Source organism: Python bivittatus, unplaced genomic scaffold (assembly GCF_059951505.1).
Source record: "Python bivittatus isolate LINGU-HERP-01145 unplaced genomic scaffold, Pbiv_v1 ctg000050_np1212, whole genome shotgun sequence".
Lineage (NCBI taxonomy): Eukaryota > Metazoa > Chordata > Lepidosauria > Squamata > Pythonidae > Python > Python bivittatus.
In genome coordinates, this window is record NW_028277033.1 from 427,368 (window position 1) to 446,872 (window position 19,505).

Consider the following 19,505-nt stretch of genomic DNA (forward strand, 5'->3'; position numbering starts at 1 on the left):
TTCAGCAGTCTCAGTCAGCTGCCACTGCCCCTAGGCCTCAACTTCAGCCCCAATGCCACCACTGCCACTGAGAAATACTGTCTCATGCCCCATACCACTGGCCTTTGTCACCTCACTCTGTTCCCCAAGCCATTCCTCATGTTCCTTCCCTAAACCTAGCGTCCTGTCACCCCATTCCTTCCTGAAGCCACATGTCCCATAGCTTCTGCAAGCCATGCCTCTCATTCCTTCTCTAAACCTGTCGTCCTGTCGTCCCATTCCTTCCTGAAGCCATGTGTCCCATACCTTCTGCAAGCCACACCTCTCCTTCCTTCTGTAAAGCTGGCGTCCCATTCTTGTGAGACCTGGGGAAGACCAGAAGGTTTCCGAAGGATCGCTAGAATGGGATGCCAGCTTTACGGAAGGAATGAGAGGTATGGCTTGCAGACGGTATGGGATGCGTGGCTTCAGTCAAGGCCTGGGGGCGGTGGCAGCTGGCTGAGACTGCTGAAGGCCTTGATCCTCTACTTTAGTCCCAGCCATGGTGCTGCGGCCGCCAAGTGCCACTGTGCAGGGCAGCCAAAAGGGCATAGATGGGGAGATAGGCGGGTGGGAGGAGTTGCAGTGCCCCTGTAGTCGTAAGTGCTGCTGGGGCGGCTGCAGCTTTGTGCTGCACATTGCCTTTGCCAGGCCTCCCAGTGCCTCCCCAACTTGCACCTGGCCTGTGCTGGGCTTCCCCCACACACCCCTGAGGCATCCCCATGCTCCTTACCTGGGACTCCGTCTGCTTAATAACCCATGATTCTTGCTTAACAACCACAGCTAGGAATGCTGGGATTGCAGTCACCAAGCGAAGCAGTCATGTGATAATTTATTTAACGACCACATTGCTTACCAACCTACATTCCGGTCCCAATTGTGGTCGGATAGCGAGGACTACCTGTAGATGAACAGTACCCTGATATCACCTTATCTTTATAATTAGGGCTACTCTAATGGATTTTTTTAAAATTGAAAATTAGTACAAGTTTAGATAGGAGATAAATACTATATTTTCCCTATGAAGTATTTTCTAATAGATTATTGGAAAAGAGTGAATATCAGCAGTATACAAAATTATCTTGGTCATGAAAATCTCTCTACTTTGTGTTAGTTGTATTAGTTCTTGCCAGATTTGCATGTCATTATGAATAATAATAATGCATTTGTCAGATTCCTAAAAATTTAATTTTGCATTTCTAGGAAAATCTAAAAAGGTTACGTGATAGCATCACTCGACGACAGCTTGAAAAGGAAAAGACTGGGAAGCGTGCAGGTAAAATCCTTAGCTAATTAATAACAGCAATTAGCCATCCTACTGGTGTAAAACCAAGGAGATATAATTATGAAACTCACATGTTAATGGCCTGATCCTGGCAGATACATTTTTGTAAAGCATTTTATTGGGATGGGTAGGAAAATTCACTAAATCTGAGCAAGGTGGGAGCAATGAGGATACAATGAATACCGTGCTTATATTTTCATAGAATAATTAGCTCCATTTGTTTTTAACAGATCTATCTAGCTATCATATCTATGAAATTTGTAATCATGATAAATCAGAATATAGCTATATCAGTGTGAGTTTTTTATATATCCCAGTGAATACTTGATTTAACACACACACACACACACACACACCCTTTTAGGAGACATTGGGTGTAAGAAACCACATTTCTGTCTTGATGTCTCCCTGAAATAATGTACAAACTATTGCATCCAAAGTAGTCCAGGTGAAGCAATGCAGTTATTTAAATTTACCTTGATTTTAATGCTTAATGATGAATTATGCAATTATATCACCTGCATCATTTTACATGATTTGTATCATTTGTATAATAGCTTCATTACACCAAGAAGCTGTTGTGTCCTGCCTATAATGATGGGTAGATCAGTCTGAGGTGTTTTTGGCCAGCAACAATAGTGATGGATCATGATGGGGTGCTCTTAAGCATCTGTACCACTTTTCTTCCATACCTTTCCTGAACATAAAGTTAGTAATCATCTGCATAAGTGCTTCATCTATTTATATGCTTCTTCTATTTATTTATTTACATTGCTTTTATGCCACTCATTGCCACAGACTCTGTATGGCTAATGTAAACATATAAAATACCCCAAGAACCCCCATATACATAAAAACATAAACATAAAAATATGATTATGAATTATGAATGTTGCTCCCATTGCTCAAAAAGAATAGACAATTTCAAAATATATTTATTTTTATTTATTTATCAAATGTGTTACCGCCCATCTTGTTGAAATGACTCTGGGCATTTTACAGCAGAGATAAAATTCATTAAAATTCAATATAAAACAGTCCTAATAATAAATAACTTCGAAGAAAGGTGGAGAGTTGGTGACTAATTCAAGAGAGCGTCGTCAGGGTGCTAACTACCCCCAAGGATGGTTAGAGCCCATAGCACCCCATGGACACTGGCAGAGCCAGGTCTTTAATCCTTTTCAGAAAACCAGGAGGGTAGGGGCCTGCCACACCTCTGGGGGGAGAATATTCCAAAGGGTGGGGGCAACAGCAGAGAAGGCTCTCCTTGGCCCCACCAGCTGACATTCTCTTGCTGACAGGGTCTGCAACATGCCCTCTCTGCCTGACCCTGTCAGCAAGAGAATGTCAGCTGGTGGGGCCAAGGAGACAGGTTGATGCAATGGGGATGAGACGGTCCCTCAGGTAACCTGGACCCATGCCACGTAGTTAATGTTAATGTTTTTCTAGTGTTACTGTTCTACAGTTACTGTTAATGTTTTTCTAGTGACCTCCTAAATCCTTATCAGGCTGTGAATATACCATTATAATTGTAAATGATGGAGTGATTAAATAAGCAGGATATTTAAGAAGAATAGAAGGGATACAGGCTCCAGAGAGCATATAATTAAGCAAGTTAAAAAGGGGACAGGAAAATTAGAAATGAATTTGTTAGGGGAGTTTGGCATGAGAGTTTAAGGAAAAGTCTCTAGCAGATTTTCCTCCTAAATCAAGATTTTGTACTCAGTTAATCTGAAAGCCTGAGAAGGAAACAAGAGGAAATGTTTTTACTGGTAGGGTCTTAGGAAAGAAAAGAGAAAATAAACCAAAAATAAACTGAAGTTGTGACCTGCATTGCTTGGCTCTGTCACCCTGGCTGACAGACCTAGCATATACTAGCTGTAAGCTAATGTTCGTATCTGTTCTTGAGGAAAAGGTCAAATCATTGGAACAGTAATTGGCCTCATTTCAGCTGATGACAGAGGCAGAACATTTTAAAATTAAAATAAAGGAGGCTTCACAACAGAAAATAAATCCTTCCAGTCCTTGGAAGAACTGTCACACCTTTTGGGATTTATGCTTTCTGCCCAAATGAATTATTCTTGTTCCTAGGAAAAAATTATCTTGGATTGACAATTAAAAGATTACTTTATTATTTGGATGCTCTATAGAATTGCCATTGTAAGCTGTTTGTAAACAGTCCTAAAATAGGGTCATTACACAATTTGGTTTTAAGCAAGATTGAGATAAACTTTTGATAAATAGCCACATTACATTGTTATAAAATGATCAGTTGTCTTTGGCTATACTGTAGCCATTCAGACACTTTCACAAAAGACTGGATTTTTTTAAATAGAATCAATATTGTAGCTTTACAGAGGCATTATAGAAACCACATTGGGGATAGGATAAATATAATGGTACAGCCATTTTCCTGCTATAGATAGCTGGAAAATTTTGCTCTGGCAGTAGTGAATAGGAGAAGGAGGTTCCAGTCCCATATATGGTGAGAAACAAAAACAGGAGTTAGTTTGTGAGACCTTTTATGAAAATCAGAGTGACAGTCTATAGCAGTTGATATACATTTTTGTTCTGAATAAAAAGTTATGGAAGTTTTAGTGAAAATCAGAGGCAATTTATAAAGAACAAATAACTGCAGATATTTCACTTCCATAACTTTTATAGTAATTCTATTACAATTTTCAAAAAATACGGAGAAAACAAAGTAATATAAACACATCCAACAAATTAATTTGTAATTAAATTATAATATCAACAGAAGAAAAATAAACAAAAAACAATCCGCTAAGAAATAACATTCTAAAATGATATATGTCACCTAAATATATATTCATTAAATATATATATCAAATTACACATACAAATTGTCTATTCTTATACAACATTGTGAAATCTAAACCCCTGCCAAAGGGAAATGTATTGTGACATTTTTTGATTAATAAAAAAAACATCCTTTTCAAAAACTGATGTTACACTGACATGCAGTGCCCTTTTTACGCCAGATGTAGTGCTGCGTGTTCTTTCCAAATAGTTCAATCTTTGTTTCATCAGTCCACAAAACATTTTGCCAATACCGCTGTGGAGTGTCAATGTGCTCTTTCGCAAACTTCAGGCATGCAGCAATGGCTTCCTTTGTGGTGTCCCGCCATAGACACCCTGCTTGTTCAATGTTTTACGTACTGTAGACTCACAAACACAGATGTTAGCTGGTTCCAATGATGCCTTCAAATCTTTGGCTGTCACCCGGGGTTGTTTCTTTACCTCATTGATGAGTCTTCGTTGTGCTCTTGGGGTCATTTTGACTGGGCGCCCACTTCTTGGTAGAGTAGCCACAGTCCCAAAGTGTCTCCATTTGTAGATCATTTGCCTAACTGTAGACTGGTGAATTTCTAAGGTCTTTGAAATCACTGTGTAACCCTTTCCAGCTTTATGTAAATCAACAATTCTTGATTGTAGATCCTCTGAAAGCTCTTTTTGGCAAGGCATGGCTCACATAAGCATATTCTTCTTGTGTGCAGCAAACTCAAAAAATTCGAGTGGTTTTCATCAGTCAACATAGCTCTAGTCCACACCTCCAAACTCATTTTCTTAACAAGACTCCAGGTATGCTAACACCTGACTCCAGTTAGCTTTTTTGAGGTCAACTCAAGGGTTCACATACTTTTTCCACTAGCACTATGAGGTTTTTATGGTTATTCTCAATGAAGACATGAAGGATCAGAATTGTTTTTGTGTTATTATTTTAGACACATTATTGTCAGGCCTAGCCCAAGGAACTCCAAGAGACCATGTAAATTCAGTCCAGCAATGTTTATTAGCTACAACCTCTAGCAAGAATCTTTCCAAACTGAAACCCCAGTTCCCAAGTAATGCCAGCTACAACATTGTGAATTCCTCGGGGAGGTGCCAGTCTCATCCTCTTATCTCTCCCTCTCGCCTCAGGAGATGAAAGAAAATGTTTTTCTCCCTGAGTCTGGCCTTCATAATTCCATTCCATCACAATTATATTTGTCAATACTCTTGACTTAGATGACGGTCAGATCACATTTTATGACAAATTAATGCAGAACACCATGAAATTCCAAAAGGTTCACATACTTTTTTTTGCAACTGTAATTTCCAATAGAACATCTTACCATCTTTTTAAAAGTAGAATTCTTCCATAAAGATAAATATTCATGTGAATCAGCATTAAAATCCAATCTATATTCCAATGAGCCCCAAATATGTCTAGTTGCTTAAATCAGGAAATGGAAGACCTTTTTAAATATAAGTTAAAGTTGGATGGTACAAAATTTTAATAAATAAAAATAAGAAAATTACCTGAATAATTATTTATTTTTTTAAATAATATTTTATTGAAGTTTTAAAGTTACAAAGTTAAAAGTTAGAAATGAAAAAGAAAATTGAAAATACAAATTATAAAGAAAAAGAAAAGAAAAAGTGAGATAAAGTAAAAGAAAAAGAAAAAAGATATGAAAAATAGATAACTTCCAATCTATCTCTGGTCTTAGGAATAGTAAGACTATCATAAGTGCTAGTTTTTAATACGTTAAGTAAGAGTAATTCTTTGTCAAAACATATCCCATTACATTTATAATCTAATCTTCAAATCCCCATGTAAGCTTCACCCCACCTGCATTTTGCAAATAGTCCATCAATGGTTTCCATTCTTTAAGGTAATAGTTATTTGAGTTTTCTTTTAATAAGCAAGTCAGTTTATCATTTTCTGCCATTTCCATCAGTTTTAACAACCATTCTTGTATTGCTGGTAGTGTCTGGGTTTTCCAAAATTGTGCATAAAGAAGTCTTGCTGTGGTAATCATGTATTGAGTAATTCTAATAAGATGTTTTCCTATTTGAAAATCCATTATCCCCAACAGGAATAGTTCTGGTTTAAATGGAATCTGTATTTGTAGTATGCTCTGCATCAAGGTTTGTATTTGAATCCAGAATTTCTTTGCAATTTTACATGTCCACCATATATGGTAAAACGACCCTTCTTGTTGGTTACATTTCCAACAAACGTTGGAAATTGTCCCATACATCTTTGATAGTCTTTGGGGTGTCATATACCATCGATACAACATTTTATAAAAATTTTCTTTCAAATTATAACATAAAGTAAATTTTAATCCTTTAGACCACATATTTTCCCATTGCTGCATATGTATATTATGCCCAATATTTTTTGCCCATTTAATCATGCATTCTTTAACTTGTTCTTCAACCATTTCTTCTCTCAACAATAATTTATACATTTTTGCTATTAAGTGTTCATCTGTTTCACATAATTGAATTTCAAATTCTAATTTATTCTGTTCAAATCCAAATTCTTTTTTATCTAAATTTTTCTTTATATTGCATATAAGAAAGCCATTGAAAAGTATATTCTTCTAAAACCAATTGCTCTTTTGATTTGAGTTTATATTCTCCTTGTTCTTTTTCTAATAAGTCTTTGTATCTCATCCATTTATTTTTATCTCTTGTTTCAGTTCTATAAAAGGCTTCTTGTATAGAGGTCCACATCGGCATCTTAGGGCATAAAAGTGGTCTGCATTTAGTCCAGACTTTTAATAGAGATCTTCTGATATAGTGGTTTTTAAAGTCCACATTAACTTTAACTTTATCATACCACAAATATCCATGCCATCCAAATCTCAAATTATAACCTTCCAAGTTTAATAATTTTTCATTTCTCAAGGTAATCCATTCTTTACGCCATACTAAACAGCAAGCTACATAGTACAATTTCAAATCAGGAAGACCCAAACCACCTCTTTCTTTCACATCTTGTAAAACTTTATATTTTATTCTTGGTTTTTTCCCTTGCCATATAAACTTAGATATGTCGCGTTGCCATTGTTTAAAGGGTGCTTCTGAAGTCAATATTGGAATTGTCTGGAAAAGATATAGAATTCACGGCAAAATATTCATTTTAATCACTGATATTCTTCCTAGTAATGACAATTGTAACTTTTCCCATCGGTCTAAATCTTTTTTAATATCTGTCCAGAGTGGAACGTAATTATTCTGCAAATTTTGTTAAATCCACACTGGTTTCGATATCTTCTATACTCTTTTCTTTTTCTTTGTCTTCTATTTCTTTATGGGTATTGCAAAAGTCTGCCTTATATTTTTCCAAAAAGGCTTCTGCCTTTAAAATAGAATTTATTCTAAATCTTTGCTCTTTATACATAAAAGATACTCCTTCTAATCTCTCCCATCTAAAAGAAATACCATGTTGCTTTAATTTATCTGTGAAGGAGTAATCTTTTCTTTTTCTCAAGATTCTTAAAGGTATTTCTTTTAAAATAATCGCCTTTTTGCCTGCGATACTCATCCATCATTATAATGTTTTTTCAAAATTTGTTCTCTTGTGACCTTCTGTACAAAATGAATTAGTATATCTCTTGGGACCTTTTTTTCTCTAGCATAACATGAATTGACTCTATAAACTTTGTCTGTTTCAGAGTCTAAATCTTGTTCCTCCATCTCTAAAAATTGTGCTAATGCGGTAATAATGGATTTTCTTACATCTTCCTCAGGATTTTCTGTTACTGATCTCAATCTCAATATAATTCTTTCTCCCTCATTTCTGCTAATGCAATAGCATCCAAATTTCGATCAATATCTTTAGTGACTGCTTCTGACTTAATTTCTAACAACTGTACCTGTCCTTGGGTATTCTTGAGATCAGTTAACAAATTATCCACCACATCCTTCACTTTCTGGACCTCATTTCTAAATTCTTGAGTCAATTCCTTCTTTAAATTGTTTATTTTTTCATTCATTTTTATGTCTCTTTGGTCCATCTGGTGGCTTAAAGCAGCGATTGCATCTAGTACTTTTTTCATATCTCCACCCCCTCAGCCGGTTCTGTAGAAGTTCTTATTAATTCTCTTTCCTTTTCCTTATCCTTCTTCCCTCTTGAAGCCATTGTAAGCAGTACAAAGTTCAATATCTTCAAAGAACAACAATTATAATCCAATAGCAACAGCTTTCTTCCAAGTTCTCTAAGGACACAGCAGTTATAATCCCAGCTATAGAAAGCTGTCTCTTATTGTTCTATATTGTCTATATTGTCAAATATAGATAATAAAATATATAAACAATTCTCAGTTCTCAAGCTTTGAGTTCAACATGAAGAAAAGGGAAAACTCAGCTATAAAAATCCAACAGCAGATTCGTAGTCCAATATATGTTTATAAGCCAAAAAAAAAAAAAAGGAAAAAAAGAAAAATTTATAATCCCATAAAAAAGGCAAACCATTAACAATTTATAAAATCCTCTATTTAAAATCCATAAAACATTTCCATATCATAGCAAAGTCCATTTGTCAGTTTCCACCCATTACATTCTAATGACAGAGAATAAAAAAATAACTCACCAGCATCTGAAAGTGTAGTCCAGAGATAGATCTTAGATATTAATAAAACAAAAAAAGAAAAAAAAAGTAATCCAAAGAGGAGAGTAGGAAAAAAAAAACCCTTCCTCTTCTAAAGTGATCTAAGACACCAGACTGCAGCGCTAATGTTTCTCATTCATGAGGCTCTCTGCATTTGTAAAGCATGATGTTTCCCAGCCACCTTCGCTGCTCTACTCACTGGCTTTCCCGCGGTGGAGACCAGGAGAGGCAGGAGGAACAGTGTACGGGGCTCTCGTGGTTAATCTTCCGAACTCCCCCTATCCAGGGGAGTATTTTGAAGGTCTTCTCTCCTCTAGACCCACCGCTGATCAAATGCAGCTTGGGTGCCCCCGGAGCTCCGAGAAACGCATCAGCACGCTGTCCTGTCTGGGTGGAAGTGTGTCCTGAATAATTATGAAGATTTTAATGGAGAATGCATAATAATTTTCAATAGATATTTACTTAAATTCTCATTCCACATAAATATAGATTATAAAATAAAAGCTCAGTGATGTTTTTGAAAGTCTAGTAAATTAAAACTTCCTTCATCAAAAAATAATTTCCACTTAGTGAAGAATGTTCTTGGTGACTTACCTTCACAAATAAATTTCTAATGGTTACAATTGCTAATAGTTCAAGAATTAAATAAAAAATCTATGGGGAAAGTGGTTAACCCTAAATGGTGTGACCTTGTAACTCAGTTGCTCCAGAAATGGATTCATTATTACTCTTCCTATTGGTTGCAAATAATAAATTATATTTAATTAAAAAAAAGATGAGAATGTATGCCTTTAGAAACTAGAAATCCTTAACTTGCTTTAGAATTTAACCATGTCAAAAGCTTTAACATGCTTGTTTATTTTTGATAAATTCCAAACAGCGTGTTCCAAACAGCAAATACTTGCAGTATAGTTTGTCAAATGGGACATTTTTTCATGCTGCAGTGTATATAAATGGTTGAAAGATATGCTTTGCGTTCAGCATTGATTGTCCATTGTCAGTACCATGCTGAATCCATAAAAGCTCTATGGCCTAGCTTGTTACCTCTGCCACTCGAGAGTACATGCCAGGTTCAGTGGGGAAAAGAAGGGATCAGAACATGTCCAAATGTAGATTAAAGCATCCCTATGCATGGTTTTCCAAAATGGTGAAGGGGCACTTTGTCTGAAACCAAAGTTAGATGGTTCTGTCTGTTGGAATTGTAGCTGCAGATGCCAAGACATGTGCTAGAGGAGAAACAATCTGTATCTTTCCAACTTTAACTTAGGAAGATCTTGAAAGTTTTGTCCTGCGGATGCTAACCAAGTAGTAAAGCATTACTCTTTCTTTTTAGATTTGGAAATCACTGTGCCAGTTGGACATCCTCAGATTACGTCAAAGAAACCAGAGTTTAGCATTTATGAATATAGTCCAAGGAAAAGTATTTTCCCACCAAATAAAGAGATAAAGCGAGGGGACTGGAAAACAGAAAGCGCATCAAGCACTGCAAGTAAGCAAGCAGGTAGCCAGAAAGCTATCTAGCAAGGAATGAAGATGCATACCTTTGATCTCAATAGTCTGAATAGTTGGAATTTAAACATTCCCAGCCTATAAGTTGATTCTTCTCATTAAATGTATTGTCAAATCTCTCTCTTCTTCTTGTCTGGCCCCTGTTTTAGCTGTAGCTGTCTATTTACTCAATTATTTATATCTGAGCGTTATGTTTGTATGTACTTTTATTTAATATTGACTCTTATTTTTATTATTTTATTACTATCAGTTGCATAAAATCAGTTATTGCAATTGGTCTTTTTAATTCTTTAGCCTTTTAAGTCATAATCACTCTTTTATATACTATTCTACTCTGTTCTACACAATTATACTCCCCAAAGGCACAATATTAAACAACATTTTCATTATATTCATTCTTGTGTTTAAAATCTTAAACTTATAATTTTAGTGTAATCAGTATCATAAATTCATAGTTTTTGCTAACAAAATTTTAGTCGATTTTTATAGCATATAGGGTACACTAATATTTCAGTGGGAGAGTTGTAATCCTGTTTTTCAAAGCTGTACTTTGCTGGTCAGTGACTGAAATAAAGAGACTTGGCTTGACTTTGTATTCTGCAATTCTCTACAAATATAGGCTTAGAATTCTGATCATTCTCTCCTTTCGTTTTCTTGAAGAAAAAAAAATCATTTATAACTTTAAGAGTTGTGAAGATAAGCATAAAAGTACATGGTGAGAATCTTTGAATTCCTGCCACTCATTGCCATCAGACACAGAATAAATTATGGGAAATGGTTAAATATGTGCACATATGGTTTAAATAATATAAACTGATTACAGAATGTTTTGGTGACGTTGTACAGAATTATATAGATGTTTAAATCAGAGATGTGCCTTCTGTATTGGAGTAATTTCCTTCTTTCCTCAAAATAACATACATAATTTTTTTTTAATTCACATATTAATTCAAAAGCAAAATTTTGATTTTTTGTCCTGACAGAAACATAGTAACACGCTGCCAAGAGAGAAGTAGCAAATTCCTCCCATTGTACTATTATTATAGTTTCACATTTGTAATGACTATGTTTTATGGAGATTTCTTGATTTGTTAGATTAATGTATAATACAGTGCATAACATAATATATAATGTATAAAGTATAATGTATAAATTATGCAATTTAAAAGTAACTGATTTTAAATTACTGCTTTTAAAAAATTTTGCTGCATGTTGGAGATGGTGAGCAAGGATACTGTTAATAGTTCAAGAGTGACTGAATCTTTTTAGGAAAATATTCTACTAATTAAAAATATATAATAGAACAAAATAATTGATTGTTTTTCAGAGTTGGCAAAAATGGGTGGAAATTGAAATCAGTGGACTCTGTTTATAAAATGTTTTCTCATCTAACCAGGCAGTTCAAGTAACCGATCTAGTACAAGAAGTCTACTGAGTGTCAGCAGTGGGATGGATGGTGACAATGAGGTAACTTTCTTTGTGCAGATGTTCTTTCTCTTTCTCTCTCTCTTTCTCTCTCTCACTCACACACAGACACAGACACAGACACACTTTTCTGAATGAATTCCCCACTAAGACTACAGACATTATTTTGTATTTATGTTGTAGAATGCATGAGCGGTAGGTTCTGTCCTACAGACTTAAAATCCAATATAGGCATAACTTGAAAAATAATTGTGAGATGAATAAACCTATTTATTTATTTAAAATGTCTTTTCAATGTAAGATATACAGACAAATTTATACATGCCATAATTTAGCCTTCTTTCATAATGCTCCCATCCATTCTTTTTAATACAGTCATAGAAGTCCTACAATCAACATACCAAACAATTTTAACACAGAAAGTTTAGATGACATACAAAAGACTCTCTTTGCTAATATAATCTATTTTTACAGAATTCTGACGTTTGGCATTATTTAACAGAAGTTATTGTAGGTCTTTCGTTAAGTAGTCGGATGGAGATTTTCTAGCTAAATTGACAGTGAAATACCCTAATATGTACCTTAATATTGATAATACAAAACAGTTTGACAAGCTTATAGATAAGGGGTTTGGGGATAATTTCTACATGTTTAAAGCATCATTTTTAAGGACAACTCTCCCCAAAAATTAGAGTTCCTAGTAGGAACATTTAAGGAGTTGTAATTGTAGAAATTATTCCTCATAACTTGGCATAATATTTAAAATGTTCACTTTATTAAAATGTTTATTTTTATTTCAAGTGTTTCCAATAGGTATATTCATTTTTTGTACATTCTAATAAAAACTCATGTATTTGTAATTGGCTATTTTGCAGCCAAAGCAGGAAAGTTTTTTAAATTTCTATTTTATTCTGAGACATTTCACTGACTGCTAATCTCTCCAATACCCGAGTCCCCAGTGTAGTGCCTGGGGGCAGTACTGCTATGTGCCTATCATGTTCCCTGCCCTAATTTATGGTATAAATAAAAGGTGAATGATATAGTGTGTTTAACAATACGAGCTTAACTAATCATAAGAAAAGGCTTGAGGGGAGAAAATAATGTCAGTAAAGATTTGGGGTATTTAAAGTCTTATGTGGAATTAGAAAAAATGTTATGTTACTTTCAAAAAGTAGATTTAAGATTGAATGAACATCAATGTCATCCTTACGTAGGATAATGAGATACCTGACATGAAGAGAAATGTCTGCTCTGGAAGCCCGCAGGTAGACAAGCCACTTTCCATTTCATCTGGAAGGCCTCCAAGAATACCTCCTCGAGTTGCTAGCAGGTTATATATTATTACATAATACATTTATACTGTACAAAGAATGGATTTGACAGATCCTTATTCCAAGTGGATTAATTCTAGATATAAGGAAAGTAAAAGAGATGGGAAACATGACAGCAGAGGTGATCAGGGAAACCAGTATTTAACTACAGTACATGTCCTAGACTTAATTATAGGCTATATTCCAGCAGAATCTGGAAAATCAGGACCAGTGCTCAAATTGTAATAAGAGGTTGGGATATTAGGAGGAATTTCAAAGAAACACAGGAAACAGATACGCACCCTCATCAGATATGTACCCTGGCACACAAGCAAACATGGTTCATGACTGAAAGAGGCCAATATTGATCTTGAGCCAAAATACAAAACAAATCATATGGAGGCTGCACTTTAAACCAGAAGATATTAGCTACTGAATACAAATCAAGATTGAATCCAAAGAACAGAAATCGAATCTGTAAATATATGCCTTAATATAGATTAAAGAAGTTATTTAGATTAATTATGCTTGGATTAGAGAAATACAGTGGTGGAAAAGGTATGGATATTATATAAGGAGACTGCGAGAATACTAGCAATTTGGGAGTTAAAGGTTTGGACATAACAGTAGTTTAAGATGCATAAATATAGGATTCTGTGGTGCAGGGATTGAGGAAAGAATTGGGAGACTAGAAAGAGATAGTGTTTACTGGTTTACTGGATATTTGCTGGTTGTATGGGAGAAGAAGAACAAAAGAGATATTTGGAAACTTCTAGGCCCTAGACCTAAAATGTGAGGTAAACTAGTCTGACCCCTGTCCATTGCAGAAATCTACTACTAGAGCACCCTAGACAGGTAAGCATCCAGCTTCTGTTTAAAGATTTCCAGTGAAGGAGAGTACTCCACTGTAATCTGTTCTATTGTTGAACAGCTCTTGCCACTAGGATTTTTTTCCCCTTCTGTCCAGTCTAATCTACTTTCTAGTAATTTAAACCTACTGTTTTTGGCGGTGTCTTTTGGTATAACACATCTAGTCCATCCTCAGCATGGCTGCCATTCTGATATTGTCTTCTCTTCTCTGAGGTAAATGCATCCAGTGCCTCCAACTGTCCCTCATAAGGTTTCTTTGGGCTTTTTCCCCACAGCCTCTTATCATCTTGGTTGTTGCCCTCTGGATAAGCTAGTTTATCAATGCCCTGCCTAGAACTGGATCCAGTATTCAAAGTGCAGTCTGATCCAAGCAGAATAAAGAGGAATAGACTCCTCTTGATCTTAACACTATACTTCTGTTGATGCAGCCTAAGACTGAATGTGACTTTTTGTTGCAGCTACATTACATTCTTGGCTCATGTTCAACTTGTAGTACACCCAGTCCTTTTAGTGCTTCTGTCCAATAAGGTATCCTGCACCCTATATTCATGCTTTTGATTTTTCTTACCCAAATGAAAGACTTTGCATTTGTCTCTGTTGAAATTCATAATCTTGATTTCTCCATTGTTCCATCTTGTCAAGATCCTTATAAATCTTGATACAGCCCTCTAAGGTTTTTGCTATCTCCTCTATTGTTATATAATCTGTAATTTTGCTAATCATATTTTCGCACCTCTCATCCAAGTCATTAATAAATAAGTTGAACTGCACATGGTCCAGGACAGAATTCTTCCTTCCTTTACACATAAGCAGTTGACATTTACTTGATGGGAATGATAAGTCAACCAGCTCTTTATCCATTTAAAAGTCAAGCTCACATTTTGCCATCTTGTCCACTTGAAGCTCATGGAACATTATTCTGAATGCTTTGCTGAAGTCAAGGTACACTGTATCAACTTAATTTTCATGGTCAATTAAACTGGTCACTCTTTCGAAAAATATTAGGCTGTTTTGTGATATGTTCTTGATAAACTCATGTTGGCTCCTGCCAAGCAGTGCACTCTATTCTAAATGTTTAAAACACTGACTATTTAATAATGTGTTGCACAGTGTTATCCACTATTGATGACCAGTCTGTACATATCCAGGTCCTCTTTTACCCTCTTTTTGAATGCTACTGTCCTAGCATTATGCCCATTCTCCATGAGTTCACAAGATCATAGAAAGGGTTTTTGAGAAGACATCTGCAAGTTCCTTCAAGAATCTGGGATATAACGGGAGACTTAAATTCATTAATAGTGGTCATGTGCATTCTAACCAACTTTTTAATTCTGCAGGAGGGTCCAGTGATATCTTTCCATGCTCCTTTAACCTTGGCACAATCTAAGGTTTTGCTACAAGAGTTACACAGGAGGAAACAAAAATTTATGTTATGTAAGAGCTTTGACTGAACTAACAGCACACAAGAAAGGAAAGTGAGGGGAACTCATAGCAGTAAGAAGGGAACAAAGATTATCTAATTTGCTTCTTCGTGCTTCCTAGAGGGGACCCTGTTTTGAAATCTTAGTTGCATAGTGAACATCCCAAAGTAAAGACTAAGGGAATAATAATAATAATAATAATAATAATAATAATAATAATAATAATAATAATACCACCACCACCACCACCACCAATGAGGCACTACCTTGACATGGTTGTAGGGCTTGCATGCTCCAAGGAGGATGAGAGCTATGCCAGAGGTTCAACCATACTGGGCCATCTCCTCAGAGGTACAAAATTAAGAGTGTCTCTCCCATAAACAATATGGTGAGACGTAATTTACAGAAACCTATATTGGATTGGTCATTGCACAGATCAAATCACCTAGAAATAAGGAAGATCAAAGAAGCACTGGAAGTAATAAAGCAGCAAATAACAGCCATAGCCAAAAAGATCAGCAGATACGAAGCTTGAATTGCACACTATAGGCCGAATCTTCAATTTCAGTAGAATCAGAAACATTTCTACCAATCCATCAATGGAGAGACTGCAATGAACCAGTCAATACCTGACAAAGAAGATGTAGTTCTGAGCACAGCTATGGGACAACCCAAAGAAATACAACAAGAATGCAGCTTGGATAAAGGAGGTGGATAAGAATAAAACACAAGCTGAAATGAAAACTTGTAATAACAGCAGAAATGGTGGAGAAAAGGGCAAGGAAGATCAAGAATTGGTCAGCACTAGGTGAAGATGAACTGCATGGTTTTTGGTTGAAACATCTGATGGTCTGCACCCACTCATTGCCGAGCAGTTTAACAACATACTGCAAGGAGATGAAATTGAAGATTGGTTAACACCTGTCAAAGCCTACCTGATAATGAAAGATCCAACAAAAGGGGCAGGACCAGACAACTACAGGCCAATTACATGCTTACCAACAACTTTCAAATTGCTAACTGGTGTAGTAGCTGATGCAGTCCAACAGCATCTAGTTGAAAACAAGCTCTTTCCATCTGAGTGGAAAGGTAACAGCAGAGGAACCAAAGATTAGCTCCTAACTGACAAGTTGATTTTGGAAAACTGCAAGAGAAGGAAGACCAACTTGAAGATAGGTTGGACTGATTACAAGGAGGCATTTGATTCCCTGCCACATGATTGGATAATCAAGTGCCTAGAAATAACAGGAATCAGTAGAAATATCAGAAGCTTTGTGCGAAGATCAGTGGCACAATGGAAGACACAGTTGTTGGTCAATGGTAATAGACTGGAAAGGTTACTATCAAGAGAGGAATGTTTCAAGGAGATTCACTATCATCACTACTGCTTGTCATTGCATTTGATTCCTCTGTCAACAATACTGAACAGGTCAGGCCATGGCTATCAAACATCAAAAACATATGCCAGGTTATCCCACCTCCTTTACATGGACAATCTGAAACTGTATGGAAAAACACCATCTGAAATAGAATTGCTGCTTAACACCGTCCGAATATACAGCCAAGATATTGCAATGGAGTTTGGACTGGACAAATGTGCCACCCTTACCATCAACAGCAGCAAAATAATGAAAACTGAAGGAATCAAGATGCCCTGTGGAAATAACACCAATTGTCTGGATGAAGAAGATCACTACAAATACCTGGGCATCCTTCAAGCTAACAACATCAAGCATATTGAAGTCAAGAAGAAGGTTAGTAGTGAATGCATCATGACAGTGAACAAGATCCAAACTCAGTGGAGGAAATACCATCAATGCAATTAAGACCTGGGCAATTCCAGTCATTAGATAGACAGCTGGAATAGCGGGCTGGAGTCAAGCAGAACAAGAAGCCCTGGATAGGAAGACCAGAAAAATAATGACAATGAATCATACCCTTCTTCCATGCAGTGATGTTGACAGACTCTACTTACCAAGGAGCATAAGTGGGTGTGGAATGTTGCAAGTACACCAGACAGTTGAAGAAGAAAAAGGGCATTAGAAGAATATCTGAAGGACATTGAAGAAGATGCACTGAAGCTAGTACACCATGAAGGTTACTGAATACTAAAGAGACCAAACTGCCCTATAAGAAAGACCAAATGAAGAACAGAAAAGAGACATGGCAAGGCAAAATATTACATGGGCCAGTACACAAAAAAACGAGCAGGAAAGCAGATAACAAGACCTGGCAATGGCTAAGAGCAGGAAAGTTGAAGAAAGAGTCAGAGGGGCTAATTCTGGCTGCACAAGACCAAGCCTTAAGAACAAATGCATACAAAGCCAGAATCAAGAAGACAACAACAGAGAGCAAATGCCGCCTCTGCAAAGAAGCTGAAGAAACAGTGGACCACCTAGTCAGCTGCTGCAAGAATATTGCACAGACTGACTACAAATAACGGCATGACAAAGTAGCAACGATGGTACATTTGAGTATCTGCAAGAAATACCATTTGCCTGCAAGCAAGAACTGGTGGGACCACAAAACAGACAAAGTAATAGAAAATGAAGAAGCTAAAGTGCTCTGGGATTTTAGAATTCAAACAGACATGCACTTGCCACATAACACCCCTGATTTAACAATTATTGGTAAGAAAGACAAAAAAGTCTGGATAATGGACATTGCAATCCCTGGAGACAGCAGAATAAAAGAAAAAGAACTGGAGAAAATCACAAAATTCAAAGACCTGCAAATAGAAATAGAACGACTGTGGCAAAAGGAAAACAAAGATAGTACCAATAGTAATAGGCATCTTGGGTGCAATCCAAAAACATCTGGAGTACCATTTGAAGACCATTGGCATTAACAAAATCATCAGTCAATTGCAAAAGGCAGCTTTATTTGGAATAGCTTATATACTGCAACGATACCTTTAACACCATCAAATAACAACATCTGCCTATCCCAGGTCCTTGGGAAGGACTCGATAAGTGGATAAAAATGCCAAATTCAGCCTAAACATCTGGCTGACTGTGCGATCAACAATAATAATCATTTATTAAACTTGTATGCCACCCAACTCTCAATGACTCTGGGCGGCTCACAACAAAGAAATTACAATAAAATCAATAAAAAGATTTTAAAGATATTATTAAAGATAAAAGATGGTGAGTGTGATGAAGCAAGAGATCTCACTCTCCCTCACCAAAGGCCTAGGTGAAGAGACAGGTCTTCATGGGTCTTCTAAACAACAGCAGGATGGGGGCCATCCGGATTTCAGGGGGAACCTTGTTCCAGAAGGCAGGCACTGCTACAGAGAAGGTCTGCTTCCAGAGTCCAAATAGATGATGTTGTTTAATCGAAGAAGCCTGGAGTGTGCCAACCCTACAGGATTGAATTGGCCAGGCAAATGCTATGGAAGACAGGCAGTCCCTCAAAGAACCAGGCCCTAGGCCATGTATGTCTTTATAGATAACAACCAGTCCCTTGAATTGCACCCAAGAGCAAACCAGGAACCACAGCAGCTCATGGAGCAGAGATGTTACATGGGTATACTGAGGCACGCCCATTACTGCTTGCGCTGCCATGTTTTGGATCAGTTGAAGCTTCTGGGTGGTCTTGAAGGGCAGCCCCATGTAGATAATAGTCCCCATGTAGACAATAGTCAAGCTACAAAGTTACTAGGGCATTAGTGACTGTCTGAAGGGAGGGCAATCTAGGAAAGTGTGCAACTGGCTCACCAGATAGGAGTTGGGCAAAGGCCTTCCTGGCCACAGCCGACATCTGCTCTTCAAGCAGGAACTGTGAGTCCAGGAAGACCTCCAAATTGCGTACCAACCTTGAAAGGGGAAGTGCTACCCCATCCAAGGTTAAAGATTTCCATCCCCAGATCTGGACACCCACAGCAGCCACTTGATCTTGGTAGGATTGAGTCAGAGACGTTTCTTCCCCATCCAAACCTGCACAGCCTCCAGGCACTGGGACACCACCTTGACATCAGCATACTGAGGAACGCTAAACTGGCGGATGACCTCACCCAGAGGTTTCATATAGATGTTGAAAAGGAGAGGAGAGTAGAACTCTGTGGCACCCCACACAGAAAGGGCCTAGGAAGTGACCTCACCCCCACAACCAACACCAACTGGAACCATCCTGGAGGAAAAACCACACCCAATCCACAATCCATGGAGTTGGCTTAGAAGGATACCATGGTTGACAGTACTGAAAGCCACTAAGAGATCAAGAAGCGCAAGGATGGATGCACCACTGCCACCCCA

At 37.0% G+C, this 19,505-nt stretch overlaps 1 protein-coding gene across 4 annotated transcripts in view; it reads left to right on the top strand.

The window, feature by feature from the left end:
- PIK3AP1 (phosphoinositide-3-kinase adaptor protein 1) overlaps positions 1–19,505 on the top strand; it is an 81,576-nt gene that overhangs the window by 57,543 nt on the left and 4,528 nt on the right. For 3 of the 4 annotated variants that reach the window (XM_088154552.1, XM_088154544.1, XM_088154562.1), the window contains 4 exons: positions 1,222–1,294; positions 10,045–10,212; positions 11,617–11,687; positions 12,860–12,975. In XM_088154552.1, coding sequence (XP_088010678.1) covers positions 1,222–1,294; positions 10,045–10,212; positions 11,617–11,687; positions 12,860–12,975 — 428 coding nt within the window. The remainder of the gene's footprint in view (positions 1–1,221; positions 1,295–10,044; positions 10,213–11,616; positions 11,688–12,859; positions 12,976–19,505) is intronic. The other variant, XM_088154560.1, reaches the window with a different exon arrangement.